The 26,076-nt window shown below is 45.0% G+C and overlaps 1 protein-coding gene across 4 annotated transcripts in view; it reads right to left on the reverse strand.

Moving 5' to 3' along the window:
- Window positions 1-26,076, reverse strand: part of LOC117369233 — a 111,981-nt gene that overhangs the window by 81,905 nt on the left and 4,000 nt on the right. For 2 of the 4 annotated variants that reach the window (XM_033963474.1, XM_033963477.1), the window contains exon 2: window positions 8,398-9,383. In XM_033963474.1, the coding sequence (XP_033819365.1) occupies window positions 8,398-9,364 (967 nt within the window). In that variant the 5' untranslated portion in view covers window positions 9,365-9,383. Of the gene's footprint in view, window positions 1-8,397; window positions 9,384-13,552; window positions 13,713-26,076 lie in introns of those variants that run through there. The other 2 variants (XM_033963476.1, XM_033963475.1) reach the window with 2 other exon arrangements.

Genomic DNA, 26,076 nt, shown 5'->3' on the forward strand with positions numbered 1-26,076 from the left:
ACCTTCTGATGAGGAAGAGGATAAAACAGTAAACCTCTTGAAAGATTCAAAGAGAGCATCCACCAGCGGAGAGACTTCTTTAATAAAGGCGTGATGGAAATTAGTCGAGTTGGTGGATCCACTGATTGTTGCCATTGAGATGCCAGTGTCCATTGAGGAATGCGAAGGTGAAGTCTGGCAAAAGGAACCACATGAACTGTAGAAGCCATGTGACCGAGCAGAACCATCATTTTCCTTGCTGGAACAGAGGAAAGTTGGCAGAATTGTTGAGACAGTTGAAGGAGTGCATCCTGACGTGGTTGTGGAAGATATGCTCTCAGATTGATAGTGTCCAGAGTAGCTCCTATGAACTGGAGGGACTGAGAAGGAGTCAGCTGAGATTTGGGAAAATTGATTTGAAATCCCAAACTTTGCAGAAAAAGAATAGTCTGTTGGGTCGCTGCAATAACCTCTGAAAAAGAGGGAGCCTTGATGAGCCAGTCGTCTAGGTATGGAAATACTTGAAGACCCTGGTTGCGAAGAGCTGCAGCTACAACCACTAGGCATTTGGTGAAAACTCTGGGGGAAGAAGCCAGTCCGAAGGGGAGAACTCTGTACTGAAGATGAAGATTTCCTACCTGGAATCTGAGATACTTGCGAAAGGCTGGATGAATAGGGATATGAGTATAGGCCTCTTTGAGATCGAGAGAGCACATCCAATCCCCTTGATCCATCAAGGAATATAGAGTTGGCAGAGTGAGCATTCGAAATTTCTCTTTGACTAGATATATTTGTTGAGAGCTCTGAGATCCAAAATCGGTCGCAAATCCCCCGTCTTTTTGGGAACTAGAAAATAACGGGAATAAAATCCCAAGTTCCTTTGTGGAAGAGGAACTTCCTCCACTGCTCGCAGGAGAAGAAGAGCTCGAGCTTCTTGAAGAAGGAGGGGAAAATGCGACTGATTTGAAAGACACTCTCTTGGATGGCGATCTGGAGGTACCTGAAGGAGTCGAAGAGAGTATCCCTCTCGTATGATGGTAAGTACCCAGAGGTCTGAAGTAATGAGCTCCCATTGGTGATAAAAAGTGGACAGGCGACCCCCTATGGGGAGGGGAGAATTTGGAAACAGAGAAATTTGAATGCTCAGGTCGAGATTGTCAAAAAGACTGAGCAGGCTTGGTGGCAGCAGGAGTCTGAGATTTTTGTTGCCTTTGTTGTGGAGGAGGCCGACGAGCAGGAGGTCTAGAAAAAGCAGGAGTTGTTTTCTGCGGATAGCGACGTGGAGTTTGTTTGAAACCTCTAGTTGGTACAGGTTTAGGTTTTGGACGAATGAGGGAAGCAAAAGAGCGCTCATGTTCTGAAAGACGCTTTGTAGCCGCCTCAATAGAGTCATCAAATAATTCATTTCCTTGACAAGGAAGATTAGCCAATCTATCCTGAAGGTTAGGATCCATGTCCACTCTCCGTAACCATGCTAACCTACGCATGGCTACAGCAAATGCCGACACTCTAGACGAGAGTTCAAAGGCATCATAGGAAGCTTGTAGCATGAAGAGTCTCAACTGAGAAAGAGTCTTAAGGATATTTTTAAATTCTGATAGGCGATTGGTAGAGATGTCCGGGTAAAATGAAGATAAAATCTTTAAAAAATGGTTGAAGTAGGACGTAAATATGTAATTATAATTAAGAACTCTATTTGCCATCATAGAGTTCTGGTATAAACGACGTCCAAACTTATCCATGGTACGGCCTTCCCTACCAGGAGGAACCGAAGCATAGATTTTGGAGGGATGTGCTTTCTTCAATGATGATTCTACAACCAGAGATTGATGAGAAAGTTGAGACTTTTAATATCCTTTACAGGGGACCGTTCTATAACGAGATTCTAATTTGGATGGGATAGCAGTGATAGAATAAGGGGTTTCCATATTGCGAGTGAAGGTCTGCTGCAGAACAGGAGTCATAGGTAATCTGAGTGACTCTTTTGGTGGATGGGGAAGCTCCATATCCGCTAAGTATTCAGGAGTATATTTTGAGTCTGAATGAAGGTCTATCTTGAGAGCTTGGCCCATGTCAAAGATAAATTTGGCAAAAGAAATTGATTTTGGATCAGATGTTTCCTCAGGAGAACCACTGCGAGATTTATGTTGAACTGAGTAGGATGGAGAAGCCTCTCTAGAATATGGTGAAAGGTCTGATTCCAGACGCAGAGTGACCGAAGAAGCTGCACTGTGAGTTGGAGTAAGAGAATGCTTTCTTTTCAAACTCCTGGAAGGAGAAGTAGCAGGTGTACGTGTTACAGAATGAGTCGAGGTATGTGGAGGACTGTCTCGACGGACTGGCTTCGACGGTGTTCTGGATCGAGAAGGGCTTCGAGTCGAGGCTCGATGATGTCGAGATCCATGCTTCGACTTCGAAGAACGAGGTAAAGAAGCCTCGGTATCCAATGTCGAAGACTCCCTCCGAAGCTTAGAAGTAACAGGTCTTGAATGCTTCGATCGATGCTTCGGAGGAGGTGAGCCCGGAGAAGACTCTGATGAAGAAATGTTCTTCGGTGTCCGGGATCGGCCTCGGGAGACTGGAAGCTCTGGTTGAGTGACAGTCTGATCAGTCCGAGGCAAGGTCGAGGACGGGACCAATTGAGCCACTAAGGAGGAAATCTGAGTGGTGAGTATAGATTTCAACATGTCCTCTAGCATCGGCACCGAGACAGAAGATTCTGACCTCGTAGGTGCAGCAGTACGCTCCGAAGAGGGCGACCTCGAAGGTGAGTATTCCCTTATCTTGGAGGTACGCTTCGAAGGTGGACGTGCCGAGGACTCTGGTGGCTTCTTGGATACGGCACCTGAAAGGGAACTCGGAGACTTACCCCCCGTAGAAGACTTCGTGGATGGCGTCGTCTTCGAGGCAACCAAAGCAGAATAGGTCGAGGCCTTCGAGACCGAAACTCCAGCCGGAGTCTGGGTCGAGGCCTTCGAGACCACAGGTGTCGAGGTCGTCGGAGTCGAAGCCTTCGAGACCGGAGCAGCCGCTACGGTCGAGGCCGGATCCGAAGATTGCTCCATGCCGAAAAGTTGAAAAAATTGAGCACAACGTCGCCGAAAGGCCCGTGGAGTAAGGGTGAAGCAGCGATGACAATCTTCTGGGGAATGAGAAGAACCCAGGCACTGTAAACAACGGCAGTGGGGATCGGTAACAGAAATCACCCGATTACACTGTCGACAACGTTTAAACCCGGTAAGAGGCCGGGACATGGAAAAAATAAAGTCCGTGTCGAACGAAGGAGCCTAGGCCTAGGCCCAAAGCTTGACGGCCGAACAAAAAAAGAAAAACAATATATTTTTTTTTTTTTTTTTAATATTTTTATCAAAAGAAAAAGAAAGGAAATAAAAAACAAGCACAGCGACCGTACTTTAATAAAGAAACAGCCGCGGTGATGAGAAGGCAATGCTGCAGAGAAAGAAAACGTGTCTTCTTGTCTCCGCGGAAATAAACGAACTGAGGATCCTCTCAGGAGATGCGCCCCCTAGTTCGGGCGGGAAGGCACGCGCGCAGGTGCGGTGCAGTGCTCGAAAGTTCGAGATCTTCAAGCAAGTCTGCTTTCGAGGCTGTCCGCTGCGGGGCTCCGTCGGTGACGTCACCCATGTGTGGGAATATGCTGCCTGCTTGTCCTGGGATGTGCAAGTTTGTCTTCACAGAATATGACTCAGTATAGTGTGATAGAATTACAACATACTTCAAAGGGGTCCCAGCAGTCACAAACTGAAGTAATAAAATACACACAATATAAAACATTATTAACAGAATAAAAAGCTGATAGCAAGGCAAGCTGCTTTTCTACACTTTTTTTTATATAGAATAATCTTAAAACTATGCAATTATCCATTCTGTTTCTAGCAATTTTGGAATTAGAATAATATAAAATGTAATGGATGAAGTAACCAGCAACATATTCAAAAACTGGTATGACAATTTGATTTTAATGTGGCTGAAGGGCAATCTGGAAAAGTTAAAATTATGTCTTACCTGTTAATTTTCTTTCCTTTAGACACAGCAGATGAATCCAGAGACTAGTGGGATACTACACATATACCAGCATGTAGAGATAGAGAACTGAATTGAAGGTGCTCCTTTTGGATGGGATTAGAAAATGACACGGAGATTTTGCACGCATTCCCTCAATTAATTACGGGGACAAAGCCATTCACCGCTTCACGGTGAGGTGGATGGCCTTGTCCCCGTACCCGCGACGACCATGTTTTTTTCATCACTGTTTCGGCGGGTAACAGTCACCGTGTCATTCTCTAGATGGGATCTCTCCTGGCCTTTTAGTATCACTCTTTGCCCAAGCATCAGGAACCACACAACTGCACATATAGAAAAAAAACTCCTTTCCAGAGCCAAGATCAAATAAAACCGACAACAACCAACCGCCGCAAGCAACATGACAAAACCTCCCAAAAGAGAAACAATCGCAGTAAAAAATCAGAACGGGCGGGGCTCTGGATTCATCTTCTGTGTCTAAAGCAGTGGTCTCAAACTCAAACCCTTTGCAGGGCCACATTTTGGATTTGTAGGTATTTGGAGGGCCGCAGATAAATAGTTAATGTCTTATTTAAAAAATGACAGTTTTGCATGAGGTAGAACTCTATAGTATGATCACTTTGGGCTGCTAGCCCTGCTAGCTTGCCAATAAATTGTCACCCTCAGGGGGTTTTCTGTGGCTTGGGAACAAAGGGGGATTCCCTGCTCCTTGTGACATAGACACTGATCGGGTGGGGTCGAAACATGGCAATGCTGCCAGGGCAGTTTATCATTGTATGGTATTGTATATTGTATATTTAACTTTCCTCTGTTTAGTGGCAAGTGTGAAATCAAATCAAAATCCCAACTGATGATGAATCAAGGTTGTAGTACACTTTTATATACATACAGAGTTAAAAGTCCTGGGCAAGAAGTTGGAAAGAGAAGGAAGAGGGAATTTGTTCAGAGATGTTTGGGGGTTTGCATAGAAGAAGGCACTGGTATGGTAATCTTTGTTGTTTTGAATTTTAAAATAAAAGAAAAAAAGAAATGCAAGTTGAAATAAAGAAGTTTCAAGTTTATTAAAATTTTTTATTAATTGCCTATTGCGATTTCTAGGTGATGTACAATAAAAAAGGGGATATATATATATATAATCATTTAATAAAAAGCATAAAAATAAATAAACAGGTAAATAAATGGGGGCATGGCAGGGGTCAGGACAGAGGTGGGGTATGGATGGGGCCAGGGGGCCCAGTGTACTTGTGTACCTAGGGGCCCTCAAAGAATTGATCACTCAATTCCAGAAGACTGATGGACCACTGAGCCTCCTCCTGAAGCCACACTCCCTGCGCCAAAGAGCACAGGTACTGAGCTCCCAGCCCATCCGGCTGGTATCTGTTGTGACCACCAGCCATTCCAGGGTAACAAGGGGCATCCCCTTGAACATCTGTCCTCGAGCAGAAAGACTCTTCCCTGAGCTGTGTCAAATCGTACTCTCAGATGCATCAACGATTGAGAAGGGACAAGGAAACTTTTTGGAAGTGGACTACACAGCCCAACAACTGAAGCAGAGAAATCACCCTCTGAGTTACCTGCAAACATTCTTGATGGGAAGAAGCCCAGATTAACCAATCGTCCAGGCAGGGGTGAACCTGGATTCCCTCCTTTTGAAGAAAGACTGCCACCACCATCACTTTGGAAAAAGGTGTGCGGCGCCATGGCCAAACCAAAGGGCAGCGTCCGAAACTGATAATGTTGACCAAGAAACGCAAAGTGCAGGAGCCATAAGAAAGTCACTAAACCACTGCAATCATTGACCTCACCATCTCCATTCTGAAGTTGACATGGAGAAACCAATTGACCCGCTTGAGATCCAGAACCAGCCTGACCAACCCCCCTTTCTTTGGCACTACAAAGTAAATGGAATATCTCCCCAGTCCCCACTGCTCCTGAGGTACTGGAACCACCGCCCCCGTATCCAGGAGTATCAGGAGGGTGCTTTGAACTGATGCCACCTTGGCAGCGTTCGAACACAGGAACACCAAGCAAGAATCTGCGATGGGAGAGGTGAATTCTAACTTGCAACCGTCTCAAATAATGTCCAAGACCCACTGGTCAGACGTGATCTTGGTCCACTATGCCAGAAAGGAGAGTCGTCCCCCTATCACCTAGGAGGGAATCGAGACCCCAACATGAAGAAACATGGGAGGCCTCAGGAAGGGGCGACTGAGAGCTGGGGGCTTTGAGAGGACGAAAGGAACCCTTCTGATGATGCTTCGATTTGGAAGGGAAAGAGGGAGTGTAAGACAGCTTACCAGGCCTATAATGCTTAGTATCTCTAAAATGTGGATGGGACGGCTGCGCCTTAAAGGAACTCTTAGGCTTATCCTTCGGCAAATGCTGGGAACTTGGACGCAGCATCCACCGCCCAATGGTAGAGCCACAAGGACTGACGTGACACTATCGACAGGGCCATCTCTATGGAAAAGCCATCTCTATGGAAGGGCTGCGGGGTCATCCGCCCCTCAGGACAGAGACTTCCCCACTTCTAAATCATGCAGATCCTGCAAATCCCCATCCACCACAGATCTCATGAGCTCACAGCAGGGTCTACTACCACTGTATTTTCCATTCTGCGCCTTTTTGCGCTCTAAGCCCTGATCCCAGCCGTCCCTGAAAGCTGGTCCGTTAAAAGGCAAACATCCCGAGAACCAACCCTGACCTGAGCCGGCGAGGGTAAAAGAAAAGTCTGATGCAACAACAAGACAAATACGGGAGAAAACGGCATCGCCAAAGACCCCTTCCACATTAGCATTGGATCCGGTGTGCTCTGGCCCAAAGACACTACGGCGCCAGTGATCATGGCTGCCACTAAATCCTGTTCATGTCCTGACGCCAAGAGGCCTGATGAAGCAGGCAACAGAAGTGAAGATGCATCATCTGCGCGGGAAACCATGCTGCCCCCCCACTGCCATATTGGAATCCATGAGGGCACCATCCGAGCAGCCCACCGCGCAGAGGCCCAACAGTGACTGCCGTTACCCCACAGCATGAGCACTGTTTAACACCCTCCGCGGCCATGATCCGCACCCACAAAAAGCGCACACTGAAGACACCGCACACATGCGCCAATCATACACGCACAATAAAAATACTTACAATTTGCCAAATTTGGCAGGGACAATAGTTGCAGTTTGTTAGCGAAGGATAGTGCAAAACACTACTCCCCAACAGTCTCTCACCTTTTTATCACCAACTGGGAAAGAAGATAAAATGCAGAGACCCACAGCAAACCCTCAATCATTGGAGCGAAGGTGGGGAAGTAGGGTTGCCAGATTTTACGGACCCCCTAGACCCACCCCAGGCCTGCCCAGTTCCACCCATCCCAGTACCGCCCTAGCCCCGCCCCAGCCCTATCCCTTGCTTCCTGCTCTCATCGGACAGGAGGGCATCGGCACATGCGTGGATGTCCTCCTGCCTGATACGATTTCAAGGAAGGTTTTCAAAACCCGGACAAAGTACTGGGTTTTGAAAAGCCGTCCTGACCCCCGGATATGTCCTCGAAAATGAGGATATGTCTGGGGAAATCTGGACGTCAGGTAACCCTATGAGGAAGAGACTTGGGGGGGGGTGAAGCTCCTGGTGTAACCCTCAAAGCTGGAACCGCTCAACTAGAAACCCCTGCACTAACTGAAGCTGTAGCAACAGTAATGAATTTATTTTTTTATTTTTTTTCAGTGACTTTGACTGATTTTCAGTCAGTGAAGCCAGGAGTTGGAGAATGGTATCTATCCGCCTGCTGGAGATAGAGTATTCTAAATGGCCAGGAGAGATAATAATAATAATAACAGTTTATATACCGCAGTACCGTTAAGTTCTATGCGGTTTACAAAAGCTTAGTGAAGTACAAGTTGAGAGAACTTAGGGGGAGGGAGAACAAGAGGGGGAAAGGGCAAGAGAGATCCCATCCAAGAGGAGCACCTGCAATTCAGTTCTCTATCTCCACCTGCTGGTAGATGAGTGGTATTCCACTCTGGTCTCTGGATTCATCTGCTGCTGTTGCTAAGGAATTAGAGTTAAAAACTAATTGATTTTTGGATTGATATTCTTGTGTTACTACTTCATCAAATTTTGATAACTGAGAGGAAGCTTAATTTTCTAGATATACTCCTAGCAGCTAATCAATCTCTTTGCATGTTTTTTGCAAAACCACTGGGGAGGGGAGAAGATTAAAAAGGATATTATATTACTAAAGCTCATCTCACAAAGAAGAACCCATCATGTGGGTTACAAAAATAAGGTAAGAATCCAGCTTACTATGCCACCAGCTCTACAGATTTGCTCAGTATTTACACTGTTAAAACAGCTCAGCTTTATAGATGATAACTTTACCACAGGATGTTGCTTGTGAAGAGCGTGGGTTGGAACTGTAGCCCAGTTTTTGACGCAAGGCAAATTCCGATACATCTGGAATTTTCCCATGTCTGTTCAACAGCAACGAGAAGATCACCTTCTGTGCTTCACCGAGGAAGTACCGTCCTGGGAACACAGTGTGAAGATTCAGCTCGGCAGCAAGGTCAGCTGCTAGCTCTTTAACAGGGACTTTCAGTGGCCATGGTTCAGTCCCCTGTGGAGGTTTGTTCTCCTTGCCATTGCCAGATGGAAAAGCTGGGGTGTGGAGATGCTCCGTTCCCTTTGCCTGAAGATCTGCAGTGCCAGGGCACTGACTGAAGTTCTCCAAAACTAGTGAGGAATCTATGACAGTTTGCGAAGAGGATCCACTCTCTCTTTTCTCTAGCTGCAGGTGTGACATCTTAATTTCTTTAAGAAGTGAGGCTTTAGTGGTATTGCTGAACCCCTCCCCAACATCCTTCTCTGTTTCACTACTTTTCCCTGCAGCACTCCTCTCAATCTCCAACTCCTGACTTAAGAGCCGTCCAATATCAGCAGATTTCACTTCCCGGTTAAAAATGCCCAAGTGCTGTGTGAGTCGGTTCTGAGTTATAACAACTGGATTGGAAACATATGTGCTTTTATGGACCACTGCAGATGATGGCCCAGGCACACTGTGATGGAAGTCAGGATGACTGGTGTACATCCTGGAAACAGTTCCAACAGACCTGGATTTCGATATTTTACCAAACTTGGCATTGTCCCGCTCACGTTTTGTTCTCCTGCGCTTAACCTTCAAAGTTTTCTGCTCTGTCACTTTGCCATGCTGCTCGGACAGTATCTTTCTCAGGGAATGGGAAGCTGCTGGTGGTACCCACAGATTTGCTTCCTCGCAACCAAAGGGTTGATGCAAGCTTTGAAGAATAGGGTTATTTTCAGCATCTTTTCTTCCTTTACACTCAGTCATGGTAGGAACAGCTGGACACCTGTAATGAATAGATTTATCAAGTAACAGGCAAAAAAATGAGACTCAATACCTTCAGCACATTGCTATAGAGCTGAAACAAATTATGTTGAGAAAAACAGTTAGTTTACCAGAAGCTCCTGCAATGAAAGTGAATTAATTTTCTTCCTTAATATGAGCTGCAGTTAAATAATCATTTCACTGTAAATAATTATTTTCCTGAGAAAGGACTGCAGGTAATTTTCTAGCAAATGCACTGGACTGCACAGCTAGGAGAGGGCCTCAAATACCAGTGAACAGCTTTGAGAGAAAAAACTATGTTTAAAGTATTTTGCAAAGTATTGCCTCAGACATAGGTGCCAACTTTACAAATTGATTGAGGTGCTAAACTCTATGGAATTTCTCTCTTCCTAAACATAAGCAAGGACTTTGTTCAATATTGTAGGTGCTCAAGCACCCACAGAGCTGGCTCCTATGGCCTCAGATGTCAAGGATATCAAAAATACAGGACAACCACATAGAATGATCTACAAAATTATTTAGCAGTGGAAAACTGTTATAAACTCAATGAGGTGCAAATACCAAAGGCCAACAAAATGGATAAGAAAGTGCAAGAACTTGGTATGCAAGTGATAGATTTTGACTACCATTCCAACGAAGGAATACTACTACCGTATTACTATTTATCATTTCCATAGTGCTACCAGACTGTACACCAAAATGTGGAAGACACAGTCCCTGCTCGAACAAGCTTACAATCTAGTTAAAACAGACAATCTAGACAAAAAGGTGCATCTATGCATAGTGCTCAAGTGGGGGAATTACAGAAGGAATGATAAGACAGGTTTGGGTGCTAAGCAGATGGATTGGAATTTGGAATTGAAAGCAGCTTTACAGAAGTAGGTTTTGAGTCTGGATTTGAATACTGATAGGAACGGAGCTTGATGTACCAAGTCAGGCAGTTTGTTCCAGGCATACAATGCCGCAAAGTAGAAAGGATGGAGTCTGGAGTTGGCCATAGAGTAGAATGATAGTTAGGAGACTAAGCCAATGAGCGGAGTTTCCTGGACGAAGTATGGGGAGAGATGAGAAAGGAGAGATACTGAAGAGCTGCAGTGAATATACTTGTAGGTCAGTAAGAGGAGTTTGAACTGTATGTGGAAATGGATAGGGAGCCAATGAAGCGACTTGATGGCATGCAGCAGAGTTCTAAACAGATTGAAGGGGAGAGAGTTGGTTCAGCAGGCCAGTAAGAAGCAGGTTGCAATAGTCTAGGCGAGAGGTGATGAGGGTCTTAACAATGAACTCAGAAAGGGGCGGATTTTGGCGATGTTGCAGAGAAAGAAACTACACGTTTTGTCAGTCTGTTGGATTTGTGAAGAGGAGAGAGATGAGTAAAATATTACCCTGAGGTTACGAGCCAACAAGACAGGGATGATGAGGGCATTGTCAAGAGAAATAGAGAATGGGGGAAGAGGAGAGGCAGGTTTAGGAGGAAAGTCTTAGCCATGTTTAATTTCATAGATGGTGGTGAGACATCCAGATAGCAATGTCAGAGAGGCTGACACCTGGGTCTGAATGTCTGTAGAGATTTAATGTGTGGAGAGACAATTGTGAGTCATCTGTATAAAGGTGATACTGGAAGCAATGTGAAGAGATTAGAGCACCAAAGGAAGATGTGTAGATGTAAAAAAGAAGTGCTCCCAGGACGGAGCCATGAGGTACAACAACCGATAATGGGATGGGGGTGGAGGAGGATCCACTACGCTAAAGTGGAGGAGGATCCACTACGCTAAAGTGCAATGGGAGAGGTAGGAAGAAAACAATGAGATTACAGAGCCCTGAAAACAAAGCAAGAAAATGTATCGAGTAGGTGGTGATTTACTGTGTTAAAAGCTGCATATAAATCAAGGAGGATGAGGATGAAGTAGAGGCCTCTGGATATGGATAGGTGCAGGATATGGAAAGGTGCTGGTCTTTGGAGACTTTAGTAAGGGAAGTTTCTATAGAATGAAGAGGGTGAAAGTCTGATTGAAGTGGGTCAAGGATAGCTCAAGATGAGAGAAAGTCAAAACAATGGCGGTGAACAGCACATTCAAGTAGCTTGGATAAAAAAGGAAGGAGGGAGACAGAATGAAGGAGTCAAGAATCTTTCTGGAGACTCTGGAGAAAGATTACTCAGATTATTCAGAGTTAGAACATGCAAATTAGGTACTTGGTCCCATTCCTGGCAGTGACCAGGGGACCTAGGCAAATTATAACATCTTTGAGCTACTGTGCTAAAGATGAAATCCTGAAAAACAGCCTGGGCGAAAGGATCTTTAATGTGGAGAGGCAAAAATATTTCTCCTCGGTAATGACTACTTATTTCTATAGCATTACTAGATGCACGTAATACTGTGCACTAAGGCCCATATTCTATAAACAGCAGTTTAAGTTAGAAGTTAACAGTGCCTGCACCACACCTACAGAGGTGATTTACGATGCCTAACACCACTGTATGCTTAGCTAACACTGGAGTAATGTTAAGCATTGTAAGTGCTTCTGTAGGCACAGTTTACATGAAAGACAGGCACTGGAAATGTAGGCCTTGAAAACCCTAGCCTACATTTCCAGCACCTACTTTTTCTGAAGCCACAATTCTATAAATAGCGCCATCGGGTGACTGACAGCCATTTTTAAGGCAGCCATCGATAATGGCACCATTTATAGAATCTGAGACTAAATGCATATGAGACAGTCCCTACTTGATAGAGTATACAGTCTAATTAAGACACACAAACAGGACAAATAAGGGATTAAGGAATTACTTATGGTGGGAATGATTTAAACATTCATTGGTACCGTATGAATAGGAGTTAAGGATTAAAAGTTAAAAGAAGTTTCAAAAAGATGGGTTTTAGCCTAGATTTGAATATGCTAAAGTGCAATCAGGGATATCGAGTTAATAGACACAAAGCCAGAAAAACTATAATAAACACCGGAAAAAACTGGCCTGTATAGGTAACTAACCTATGAAGGGTGATCAAACAGATTCATAAAAAAGCTCAGAGATACGAAACTCTGAAGGGAAGGTTGTGAGACCTCCCTTGGAAAAAGAGTTTACCTTCCAGTCATAGTCCTTTTAAAAAAATCTTTGATCACTCCTTCAAAGGTATGTATGAAAGCTCATCTCTAAAAACTTCAAAAAGATTGTGTCCAAACAAGGTACTGCATTTTAAATTGCGAATGTCACTGCACCTGTGTAAACTTCTGAGCAATTTACTTAGCTTGTATGCAGGATTCAGGGGGTCCTAACGCGGCCCCGTTTCGATCCCTGCTTCAGGGGACCCGAATATGATTACTCTTAACAGGTTCCTATATCAAGTTCAAGGTGGAAACGAATTTCTGTTGTGACATGCAGCTGAAGATTCGCTGCTGATGAGACGTGGTGACTTCTGAGTCTTTAAACCTGAGTCACCACGTCTCATCAGCAGCGAATCAGCTGCATGTCACAACAGAAATTCGTTTCCACCTTGAACTTGATATAGGAACCTGTTAAGAGTAATCATATCCGGGTCCCCTGAAGCAGGGATCGAAACGGGGCGCATACAAGCTAAGTAAATTGCTCAGAAGTTTACACAGGTGCAGTGACATTCGCAATTTAAAATGCAGTACCTTGTTTGGACACAATCTTTTTGAAGTTTTTAGAGATGAGCTTTCATACATACCTTTGAAGGAGTGATCAAAGATTTTTTTAAAAGGATTATGACTGGAAGGTAAACTCTTTTTCCATGGGAGGTCTCACAACCTTCCCTTCAGAGTTTCGTATCTCTGAGCTTTTTTATGAATCTGTTTGATCACCCCTCATAGGTTAGTTACCTATACAGGCCAGTTTTTTCCGGTGTTTAGATTTGAATATGGCCAGAGATAAAGTTAACATATTGACTCGGAAGTCATTTCCAAGCATACAGAGCAGCAAAATAAAAGGAACAGAATCTGGAGCTGGCAATAGAGGAGAAGAGTACAGAAAATAGAGATTTACCTAATGTAGGGAGAGATACGGAAAAGCTGCAGAGTTTGAATTGTATGTGGAAATAGATAGGGAGTCAATGAAGGGACTTCAGGAGAGTACTAATGTGAAAGTAGTGACACTGGTGAAATATAAGTTGTGCATCACGTAGGAGCCCTTACGGTTGTTCAGCTACTTACTGTTTTTATCCAGTTATCCATCAGGTTTTCTTGCATTGATACATCCTTTGAGGAAGGAATGTTTCCTCGAAACACGGATCCTGTCAGGTCCAGCCTTATCTGTTCTTTTGGATACAAACTGTTTTATGATTTTATTTTTATTTTTGGCCAATAAAGACTTAGCATCCTGTACACCATCACTGTAGTTTTTGCTTTTGCAGTAGAATTTTTAACAGATTGAGAGATGGTTTAGTGCAGGGGTTGTGACAGTGACCTTGGGCAGTGAAAGGGATCCTTTATTCAGTGCCCCGGAGGTCCCTGTTACTGCCTTTAAGCAGAGATTATAGAAAACTACAACTCCCAGAATTCCCTAGGTTTATTCCTCTCCCTTTAACCCTTTCAGGACCATAAGGATCGTAGGCCAATTTTTGTGGTTTTGACGACATTTTTATGGTAAAAAGGGCTTGCAGATGCCAAAAATTTGATTTTTTTTGTGAAATATCATTATTTTTATTTAAAAAAATCACACTTCTGGCTTATGGACAGTGTGGCAAGTGAATCTTCTCGTCAATCTAGCAACGACGCTAATGAATGAATGTCGGAACCAGTTTGTTTACATAAAGGTAGTATCATATGGAATCCGTACATATCAAATTTAGAACTGTAGACTATCCCAATCAAAATTTATAGGATTTTAAAGTTATGGGACAAATATGTCCCTTGGTCCTGAAAGGGTTAAGAGGCAGTATTTAGAACCCATGGTAAAAGGTGGATGGTTCCTTTAAGATTCTGCCTTAAAGGAGGGTGGGGCAGGGTAATGCAAGGTCCTTTATCTCTGATAGCTTGCCAAGTGGGGGGGGGGGAGCCCAGAGAAAGGGAGAAGCAGGAAGGAAGCAGCAGGGAGTCCTGGAAGGCTCTCCCACACCAGCTGGCTGATTGGGAGATGGAAGACTTCAGCCCAGAGACAGAGATTCCTGTAGAGCAGGGGTGTCAAAGTCCCTCCTCGAGGGCCGCAGTCCAGTTGGGTTTTCAGTATTTCCCCAATGAATATGCATGAGATCTATTTGCATGCACTGCTTTCATTGTATGCTAACAGATCTCATGCATAGTCATTGGGGAAATCCTGAAAACCCAACTGGATTGCAGCCCTTTAGGAGGGACTTTGACACCCCTGCTGTAGAGGAAACTTGCCCAGATGCCAACATGCAGTGGGAAAGTAGCTCACCCTTGGAAATAGAGGGGGAGGATGACATGGAGCTGTAGCCACAGCACAGTAGGTGGGAAGTTTTCTAATTTAAAAGTTATTACAGTTGGTTGTGTGAGTGTGCTGTGCTAGCACCTGGGAACAGGAAGAAAAGAAAGCCTGTTTTGCCTTTTTGTTTTGTTTGGTATTTTTGCTTGGGATTGTGTGGGCCAGAGAAGTGGCTAAAAACCAGGAACTGGATTTGAAATCTGAAATGCCTTTAAGACTGGGGATAAGGGAAATGCCTGTAAGACAGGAAAAAGGGAAAAGTTTTGTTTGGTGTTTTTGTTTTGGGGTTTTTTTCTTTGTGGTCAGAACTGCTTATCCCAGGACTGTTCTGGAAAAGACTAAAGTATTGAAGCATTGCAGAGTGGGAATAAATTTATTTATTTTGTTTCTGCTTTATTTTTGCTTTCCTGGAGAGTAGTGCAAGCCAGTAAGCCCAGGGCGGGGCTGCTGCAATGGAACTGTGTAGGAAAGGCCCCCCCCCCCCCGATTGTTTTCCTTTATTTTTGGGAGAAAGGACTGTAATGTTGCCAGAGCATGGAAAATGTGTTCTAATATGAACTGTTGAAAACTTTACTGCACAAGAGTTATTTTTTGATTTTTTTGCCATCTAACATGAACTTGAGTTTAATGAAAGCACCTGAATTAAACTGAGAAGTATTTTTGAAAACTTTGTGTGGTGAACTTTTATCTTTGCACACAGCTAAGAGAACTGAGCCAGAGCACACCCAGCTGGCGTGGGAACCACTGGCAAGTTACAGGTCACAAACATCTATTCCTTGTGGCAGGGGCCCCGGGTGGGCCACTCTGGCTCAGCCCAAGCATCACTGCCACAGGGTGTCAAACTCAATCACATTAAGGGGCCGAAATCCAAAACACAGGTTAAGTCACGCCCCAGACCCCGTCCCCATAATAATACTAATTATAACACCATTTTTTCCATTCATTTTTCATATATACACACACAATATAATCTTATTAACACACAGTGGCGTACCAAGGGGGGGCGGTTCACCGCAGGTGCATGCCTTAGGGAGGGTGCACAGCTAGCCAGGTCTGGGTCGTCTGGTGCCGGTCCGCAGAAAATTCCTGCCAGTCCATGCAGGGCCGGCAAGATCGGATTGGGGCCATTGGCAGCATCTGGGCTGCATCGGCGCCCTCCTTCCCCCCTGCGACGCAATTTAAGATCGGCAACGGGCCTCCCCCCTCCTGCGCCGGCACTCAAGTTCAGCAACGGGCCTCCTTCTCTCCCCGGCATCAACAGCACTTCAGATCGGCAACCGTGTGCTCAGCCCAAAGCTTCCCTCTGACTCAGCTTCCTGTTTCCGTCCAGGCAGTCCGAGTCAGAGGGAAGCTTTGGCCTGAGTACCGCAGTTGCCGATCTGAAGTACTGTTGATGCTGGGGGGGGGAGGGGAGAAGGAAGCCCGTTGTCGAACTTGAGTTGCCAAAATCGGAAAGGTGAGAGGAAGGGAGAGAGATGGGCGTGTGGTGGATGGAGAGATTGAGAGAAGGGGGCAGATGATGCAAGTGGGGGGAAAGAGAGAGAAGGGGCAGATGATGGAAGTGGGGGTAGAGAGAAGGGGGAGAGAGAAGAGGGCAGATAATGGAAGTGGGGAGAAAGAGAGAGAAGGGGCAGATGATGGAAGTGGGGGGAAAGAGAGAGAAGGGGCAGATGATGGAAGTGGGGAGAAGGGGGGAGGGAGAAGGGGCAGATGATGGAAGTGGGGGGGGGAAGAGACAAGGGGCAGATGATGGAAGTTGGGAGAAGGGGCAAATGATGGAAGTGGGGAGAAGAGGCAAATGATGGAAGTGGGGAGAAGGGAGAGCAAATGCTGAATGGAAGTGGAGAAAGAGAACACATACTGGATGGAAGGAGGGATAAAGAAAAAGGACATATGCTGGATGGAGGAAGAAGATAGTTAGTGAGATAGTGGAGGGGTGAAGAAAAGGGGTGGCATGCTGTGGGTAGACACAGTGAAAAGAGGGAAACTGAGGACTGCATAGTAAGAAAGAATTTAATTTAGACGGAAGCAGAAAATAAAGAAGGAAGACCAGGAAAGGGAAGAGAGAGAGATGCCAGAGAACGGGGAAGGAGACAGAGATATCAGATCTAAGCGGAGGAAATGAGAAGAGAGAGATGCTAAAAACCACAGGGGGGAGGGAAAGAGAGATGAAAGGAGAAAGATGCCAGACCATGAAGAAACAGAGGGAAGATGATGGATGCCAGACAAAAGGGAGGGGGGGGTCTAGAGGAGAGATGGCAGGGGGAAACAGACAGTTTCTGGAAGAGGCAGACAGTGGATGGAAGGAAGAGAGTAACAAGAAGATGAGGAAAGCAGAAACCAGAGAAGACAAAGGTAGAACAAAAATTTTCTATTTATTTATTGCTTTAGGAGACGTGTCACTGTTTCTGTGGTGTTGCATTGTATGCAGAGTTCACCTTTTTGCTATGTTTTGCAGAGTTTAACCTTTGTCTATGTATTTCTATTTTATCCCCCCTTTTACAAAACTGTGGAGTGTTTTTTAACGCCAGCCGTGGTGGTAGCAGCTCTGATGCTCAGAATTCTATAAGCGTCAGAGCTGTTACCACCATGGCTAAAATCCACACTACAGTTTTGTAAAAGGGGAAGGGGTTACTTTGTGATGACATATTCCATACTAGATGAAGGTGTTTTCTGTGTTCTGTGTGTTCGAAAGACATGGTTTTCTGTTAGGATTGACGGTGTAGGATTGATCTGTACTAGTCTGGCTTGTTTAGTTTTGCAATGGGTGTATTGATGTACTGCTCACTGCAGTATGTAAGATGCTGCCTTTTCCTAGGTACTCATGTGTGACGTGTGGATTGTTACTAAAAATCATGTTTTTCGTACAGATGGGGGGGTGTCAAAAAATGATATGCCCCAGGTGTCACATATGCTAGGTACGCCACTGTTAACACATAATGATAATGGTTAACCACAAAATTAAACTACACAAAACACACTGTATGCTTCTCAACATTCATTCCTACCAGAACACAGATAACCCCGGGCCCTATGCAAATACGGGACCAAAAACTAAAGTACTAATATATTTTTAAAAAACACTAAGATTCAAGATTCTGCATGAAGTACAACCCCCAGAGAAAAAAAAACAAATGTATTTCTTCCTAAGCAGTACAAAAGATAGACAGCAGATTAAAATGCTCAAACTTGACACAATTCAAACACAAACTTAAAAATAAAGCCATTCTCCCTACCTTTGTTGTCTCCCTCCATACTGTCCCTCCCTCCAGCGGGTATCTAACCTTCTGGCCAGCTCCAACCTGGACATTTTATGCAGCCTGCGGTCCGATGCCCCCTGGTATCATCTTGTGGCTGGCTCCCTCCTCCTCACAGCCTAGTGTGCATGGAGCCGCATGCAGCGGCTCCTCGTGCGTCCTGCACCTAAACCGGAAGTCTTCTCCCTGACATCGCAACGTCAGAGGGAATGCTTCTGGATGAGGTGTGGGACGCGTGAGGAGCCACTGCATGCGGCTCCGTGCACATTACGGCTGTGAGGAGGAGGGAGCTGGCTACAAGATAAAACTGGGGGTATCGGACCGCAGGACGCATAAAACGACCAGGCGAGCCGGATTTGGCCCGCGGGCCTTGAATTTCACACCTGTGGTTTAGTGTGACGGTCTGTGAGAAGCAAGTTGCAGTAATCTAAGCATACGAGTGTGGATACAGGTTTTGGAAGTGCACTCATAAAAGAAGAGATGAATTTTGGTGATGATATAGAGAGAAAATAACAGGTTATAGCAGCAGAGATATTGAATTTGTGCAGAGAAAGAGAAGAGTCAAAGATGATCCCAAGGTACCTACATGGCATAAAAGTGCATGAGGTGAGTCTCTTTCATTTGAAAGGAAGCTCCAAAATGAGAGGGCATAGGATGAAGTTAAGAGGAGCTTAGGAGTAATCTAAGGAAATTCTTTTTTACAGAAAGGGTGGTAGATGTGTGGAATAGTTTCCTAATAGAGGTGATGGAGACAAAAACTGAATTCAAGAAAACGTGGGACAGGCAAGTGGGATCTCTTAGGGAGAGTAGGAGATAGTAGATGCTGCGGATGGGCAGACTGGATGAGCCATTTGGCTGTTATTTTTCCTTATGTTTCTATGTTACAAGCTGACAAGACAGGGATGATGAGTGTTATCCTGAGAAATAGAGAATGGGGAAAGAGGAGAGGTGGGTTTAGGGGGAAGATAAAAAGCTTAATCTTGGCCATGTTGCTTCAGATGGCAGGGAGACATCCAGGCAGCAAAGTCAAACAGGCAGGTTGAGACTTGGGCCTGGATTCCTGCTGAAATTTCTAGTGTAGAGAGGTAGAGCTGCAAGTCATCAGCATAAAGATGATACTGAAAACCATGGGGGGAGATCATAGCACCATGGAAAGAGGTCCCAAGACAGAGCCCTAAGGTACATCAACTGATAGTAAGATAGCAGTGGAGAAGAATTCACCAGAGCACACACTAAAAGTATGATAGGCGAGATAAAAAATTGGTTTCCTGCAAAGAAAGCTTATATAAAAACAATGTGATACAGTATACTCATGTCCCCTAATTCTTTAATCTTAGCACCTAATTAATTGAAAGTGCCATTTGTGTGCTGAGATTATAGAATACTAATACTTAAGAAAGTACCAGTTAGGTACTAAGTAACATAGTAAATGACAGCAAATAAAGACCTATTAAAAACTACATGATTAGATTAACTTGTCTCTTCTTTGAAATTTCTGGGCCATAGACTGTAAGTCTGGTACAGTGGTGCCTCACACAACGAACACCTCGCACAGCGAACGCTGCACACAACGAACTTCATGTCTTGATTCATACAACGAACTTCGTTTCACACAACGAAGTCGCCCGAGCTGCCGATGTATTGCATCCTTCCGCGCAGGCACTGCAGGCAGTCGTTAGTCACTGCGCTTAACTGCCCTCTCTCACAGCCCTTCGCCTGGCTCCCTGTGCAGTGGCGGACCGTCGGCTCGCCTCCTTTTATGGAGGGGCCCGGCGCCTACTGCTGATGCGTTGGGGGGGGCGGAGCTACTCTCGCCGCTTCCCCGATGCTAGAAAAAAAAAAAAAAAAGAAAAGTTAAGTCCCAGTTTTTGCCGCTGAGACTCTGCCCTCTCTCACTGTATACAGTCGTCCTTTTAAGATAAACTCAATATTTTTTATATATCATGGCTTCTAAAAAAAGCAGGAAGGTGATTTCTGTTGAAATGAAACGGGAAATAATTAGAAGGAGTGAATGTGGGGTAAAACAGTGTGACCTCGTCAAAGAGTTTGGCCTCAGCAAGACCACCATTTTCACCATTTTGACAAATTTATCTTTTTTTATGTCATCTTAGCATATTTTATGCTGCAGAACGAATAATTTTTTTTAACATGTATTGTTATGGGAAAACGCGTTTCACATAACGAACTTTTCGCATAACAAACTTGCTCCTGGAACGAATTAAGTTCGTTGTGTGAGGCACCACTGTATTGTCCTAGGTTCCAAATGCTGAAGTTGCCATCCAAGCTCACTCCAGCCTATCCAACCATCCTGTTGTTTGCACGATATCTACCGTAAAGTCTGGCCAGTAACATCCTTATGTTCCATATTAGTGGAGTTGACATTGATGCCCACCCCAGAGTATCCTACACTGAATCACCATATTTGGAACACAGACCGTGCAAGTCTGTCCAATACCGGCCTTTTTCTTTAATTTACATCCTTCGTTTTCTAATTAGGGATCCTCTATTTTAATCCCATGCTTTTTTGAATTCCAGCACCATTTTCCTCTCTATCACTTCCCTTGGAAGGGCATTCCAGGCATCTATCACCCTCTCCGTGAAGAAGAATTTTCTAATATTACTCCTAAGTCTTCCTCCCTCTAACCTCAAATTATGCCCTCTAGTTTTACCATTTTTTCTTTTCTGGAAAATATTTGGTTCTATATTAGTGCCTTTCAAGTATTTAAACGTCTGTATCATATCTCCCCTGTCCCTCCTCTCCTCCAGAGTATACATATTTAGGTCTTCCAGTTTCTTCTCATACTATTTTGGTTCAAACCCCTTACCATTTTCGTTGCCTTCCTTTGGACCGCTTCAAGTCTTTTTATATCCTTCACCAGATACCGCCTCCAAAATTGAACACAATACTCCAAGTGCGGCCTCACTAATGATCTATACAGGGGCATCAACACCTCCCTTCTGCTGGTTACACCTCTTTCTATACAGCCTAGCATCCTTCTGGCTACAGCCATCGCCTTATCACACTGTTTAAATGCCTTTATATCTGGATCAGAGCAGGGCATTGCTACTGGACCAGTCTGAGGAGCTTTTTGTCTCAGTGGAGAGATTTAGCCCTCCCTATATAGATTATTTGCTTTTCTTGCTCGGCGGAGTACTTTGGAGGTGCTGTTTATGTTCCTCAATGGCGCACTTCTTACTCACCTATCTTGAAATGACATGTTTTGGTTCTTAGTGGGCAACCACGCTTTGGGACACGTACTTTCTCCATTTGCCCACACTATTGAGGGCCTGTGTTTGGATGGGGAAGGGGGATGGGTGGGGTTCTTTGGGAGTTGCTGGAGAGGATCATTGTTTGGGGAATATATGTACGGGAGGGTGGTATGGGGATTGTATGGTTGTTTGTTAGTGATATGGTAAAATTATGTCCTTTTAATTTTCTTTCCTTTAGACGCAGCAGATGAATCCAGAGAAAAGTGGGATAGCACACATCTACCAGCAGGTGGAGATAGAGAACTGACTCGCAGGTATATATCTTGGATGGAATCCCTCCTGGCAAGCCAGTATCACTCTTGCCAAAACATCAGGAACAATTCAGCCTCATATCAACAAACTTTTTCCCCATAAGCAAAAAGAACATCCTGATCCAACAAGGAAACCAACCTGCGAGAGAAAAACCAAATCCCCCCCCCCCCCCCACCCTCTAAGAACACACCAGGGTGGGGCTCTGGATTCATCTGCTGGGTCTAAAGGAAAGAAAATTAACAGGTAGGACCTAATTTTACCTTCCTTAGTGCCAGCAGCAGATGAATCCAGAGACAAGTGGGATATAGCAAAGCAAACCTGAAACCAGGTGGGACAAACCTGCTGCCTCCGATAGATGTACACATCTAAGGCCTTAGAGGCCACACAGCCCTTCCTACTACCAGGAAGAGTATAAAAATGTGAACCGACCTCCAAATCATAAAGAACATACGGATAGTGCTGGAGCGTTTTAAGTTCTCCCATCCAAAAACTCTGAAAAAAAGAAAAACCAAGCAGCCTTAGGAGGAAGTACGACTTGCTTGACCCTTTGTATCCCACCGGATAACTAGAAGACAGGGGATTCCAACACAATCTACACAGCAAGAGAAGAATCCACTGCGTAACTCGTGAAAAAAACAATGAACTAAACTAGTCAAGGAACCGACGCGAGGGGGTGCTACTCTTGACCTCATCCTTAACGGATTAGGGGGGCCTGCAAGAGGGGTAGAAGTGGGAGGAACACTAGGCAACAGTGATCACAACGTGATCAGATTCACATTAGAAAGGGGGTCACCCATAGTGGGGAGGACCGCATCAACTGCGCTCAACTTCAGGAAAGGGAACTATGTTGCTATGAGGAAAATGGTGGAGAGGAAGCTCAGGAACGGCTTTAGGATGGAGACTGTAGGAAGCGCCTGAACCCTTCTCAGGGACACCCTGCAGGAAGCGCAAAAACTGTACATCCCCAGTTTCAGGAAAGGCCGCAAGAACAAGCGGTCAAAAGACCCAGTTTGGATGACATCTGAAGTAAAGAGGGCAATCAGTGACAAGAAAGTGTCCTTCCGGAAATGGAGGACCCAACGGAGGAAAATCACCAGGAGCACAGGAAATGCCAAAAGGAATGCCACCGAGAGGTTAGAAAAGCAAAAGGGAAATACGAGGAGGGGCTGGCCAGGGAGGCGAAAAACTTCAAGGCATTCTTCAGTTACGTAAAGGGGAAGCAACCAGTGAGAGAGGAGGTGGGGCCATTGGACGATGGGGATAGGAAGGGAGTGATTAAGGAGGATAAAGAGGTAGCTGAGAGGTTGAACACGTTCTTCTCGTCGGTCTTCACGAGCGAGGACACGTCCAATATACCGGACTCAGAGGAGCTCATGAGTGGGGAGCAGGCTGAAAATTTGGGGCATATAGAGGTAAGTCGGGAGGATGTACTCAAACAGATTGACAGGTTAAAAAGCGGCAAATCACGGGGACCGGACAGGATCCACCCAAGGGTTCTAAAGGAACTAAGACAGGAAATAGCGGGCGCAATCCAGCATGTTTGCAACCTATCCTTGACAACTGGAGAGGTACCAGAGGACTGGAAACTGGCGAATGTCACACCTATCTTTAAGAAGGGATCGAGAGGTGACCCCGGGAACTACAGACCGGTGAGCCTGACTTCAGTTATAGGGAAGATGGTGGAAGCAATGATCAAAGACAGCATTTGCGAGCACATCGAGAAAAATGGCCTACTGCGGACAAGCCAACACGGATTCTGTAAGGGAAGGTCGTGCCTGACAAACCTTCTGTACTTCTTTGAGGGAATAAGCAGTCAGGTGGACAAAGGGGAACCCATAGACATCATTTACCTCAATTTTCAAAAGGCCTTAGACAAGGTGCCACATAAAAGGCTGCTTAGGAAGCTGTGGAACCACGGGATGGGCGGGGATGTACACAGATGGATCAAGCACTGGTTGTCAGGTAGACTACAGAGGGTCGGAGTAAAGGGCCAATATTCTGACTGGCGGGGAGTCACGAGCGGTGTGCTGCAAGGATCGGTGCTGGGGCCACTACTCTTCAACATATTTATCAATGACCTGGAAACGGAGGCAAAGTGTGAGGTTATAAAATTTGCAGACGATACCAAACTCTACGCCAGAGTTAGGACCAGGGAGGAGTGTGAGGAACTGCAAAGGGACCTCGATAAGCTGGAGGACTGGGCAAACAAATGGCAAATGCGCTTTAACGTAGATAAATGCAAGGTCATGCACATAGGGAAAAAGAACCCGTTGTTCGAGTATAAAATGGGGGGGGGGGGGGATTGCTGGGAGACACCGGACTTGAGAGAGACTTGGGTGTGCTAGTGGATCCAAAAGAGGAAATTGAGGAATGTGATTACTATGGTACGCGCCACGGATGGTTCTATGTGTTACACTCTGGATCATATAGCTTGAGCTTTCCTTAAGTTCCATCAAACTTTGTATACTCCAGAGGAGGTAGTGCTGCAGGTTCATATTGATGCTTATCTTGCTCAAGCTCACCTGCCTAGTTTGACACTAGAGGAGGCTAAGGATCTCTCCACCCCTATTTTGGAAGAGGAAACTCTGTGCAATTTCATCTTTGGCTTATGGGGGGCAATTTTTTACTTGGCTACAAATCTTGTATGCAAAGCCATTGGCAGCTCTTCGCATTAACGGGGGATATACTGATAGTTTTCAATTGGCAAGAGGGACCAGGCAGGGCTGTGCCCTTTTGCCCTTGCTTTTTGCACTAGCTATGGAACCTTTTGCTAACCATTTTCACACCCAGCAGGATATCCAGGATATTTGGTGTGGTGAGCTTCAGACTAAATTGTTCCTGTTTGCTGATGATATGATTCTTACACACAGCCGCAGATCTCTTTGCCAGGGACTATAGCAGAGCTTGATAAATATGGCGCGGTCTCTGGTTTCTGCACTAATATGGATAAACCTGAGATTCTTAATCTAACGGTGAACCCGAGGGATTGCACCATGTTGAAATCTATGTATCCTTTTAAGTGGGCTTCTAAATTTATTCACTGTTTGGGCATTAATATTGCTGTGCAGCCTCAGTCTCTTTTTGACCTTAATTTTCCACCTTTGTTGAAATCTCTTTGGGCCGATTTGGATAGATGGGAAAATACTCCGCTTTCTTGGTACGGTCGCATTCAGAGTTTGAAGATGATGGTTTTACCAAAGTTACTATATCTTTTCCAAGCCTTACCCATTCCACTTTCGGCAACCTTCTTTCATAGAGTGGCTCGCAGAGTTTTTCAATGTATCTGGAAAAGTCGACTTCCGCGGGTGCAGGAAGTGTCTTGCATCAATTTTGAGGCCAGGGGGGTATAGCGGTGCCAAGTTTATGCAGTTATTATATTGCGGCCCAGTTGAAATCTTTTTTGACATGGTGTAAAGATTGCTTCAAGGGTTGGGTCCAATTAGAATGGGTTCCGGGTTCTGATGAGTTATGTCGGGTGCTTCCCTGGTTACCGGCGGGGGAGACTAGAAAATTAAGCAATCCCTTTTTGTAACACACATTTACTATCTGGCCCGTCTCTTTCACTCTTGGCTCTATTTAAGAGGCACCCCGGTGTGGGTGGCTGAGGGTTTCCTGCCTGGATGGCTTTCAGGCTTGGGCTCAGTGAGGTCTCATAGATCTGGGGGATTTCATGGAAGATGGCAATCTGTTGTCGTTTTATGATTTAACGGAGGCTTATGACTTGGAAGTTTCCGATCATTTTTGCTATTGTCAAGTGGTGGACTTTATTGGTTGCAGGGCTTTACGGGAACTTCACTTACCAGAGACCCCCCTTAGAGTGGGCACTTATGGGAAGCTGTGGTCGGGGTTGCATTTCTAGATTTTATAAGGCTCTTATTCAACAAAATACCCCTCCTATTAAATTTATACCACTCTGGGAGGGGCTTTTGCTTCCTGCTGTGCCAGCTATAAATTGGGAGCGGCTATTTATCTGTTTGCTGCGCACTTCTATAGCTAGTTCTTTGGTGAAAAATGGATACAAAATGCTGTGGTATCTCATTCCCCTATATCTCCATAAAATATATCATCATGTCTCTGACCTATGTTGGTGAAATTGTGAACAATGGGGTTCCTTCCTTCATATTTGGTGGATATTGCCCGAGGGTAATCCCCTTTTGGGATATGGTTTTTGACCTATTGTCTGAGATCCTGCATATTAAGATTCCCAGGTCCATGGGTAGTGCCCTACTTCATCTTCCTTTAGACCGGCTGACTAGTAAAGCCCATAAACTTGCTTGTTATATTTTTACAGCTGGAAGACTTTTATTGGCTGCCCATTGGAAGCAAGCTCATCCCCTGGGATGGAGTCAATTGATAAATAAATTGGATTTTATTTTTCAAATGTCCAAATTGACGGCTTTATTGCATAATCGCCTTACACCCTTTCTTAAGGTATGGGATCCCTAAGTACGATGGCAAGAGAGGTCTTCCTGAACAGTGTTGTGTTTTGCTTTCTCTTTCCTTGATGCATATCT

The sequence above is a fragment of the Geotrypetes seraphini genome, chromosome 11 (assembly GCF_902459505.1).
Source record: "Geotrypetes seraphini chromosome 11, aGeoSer1.1, whole genome shotgun sequence".
Lineage (NCBI taxonomy): Eukaryota > Metazoa > Chordata > Amphibia > Gymnophiona > Dermophiidae > Geotrypetes > Geotrypetes seraphini.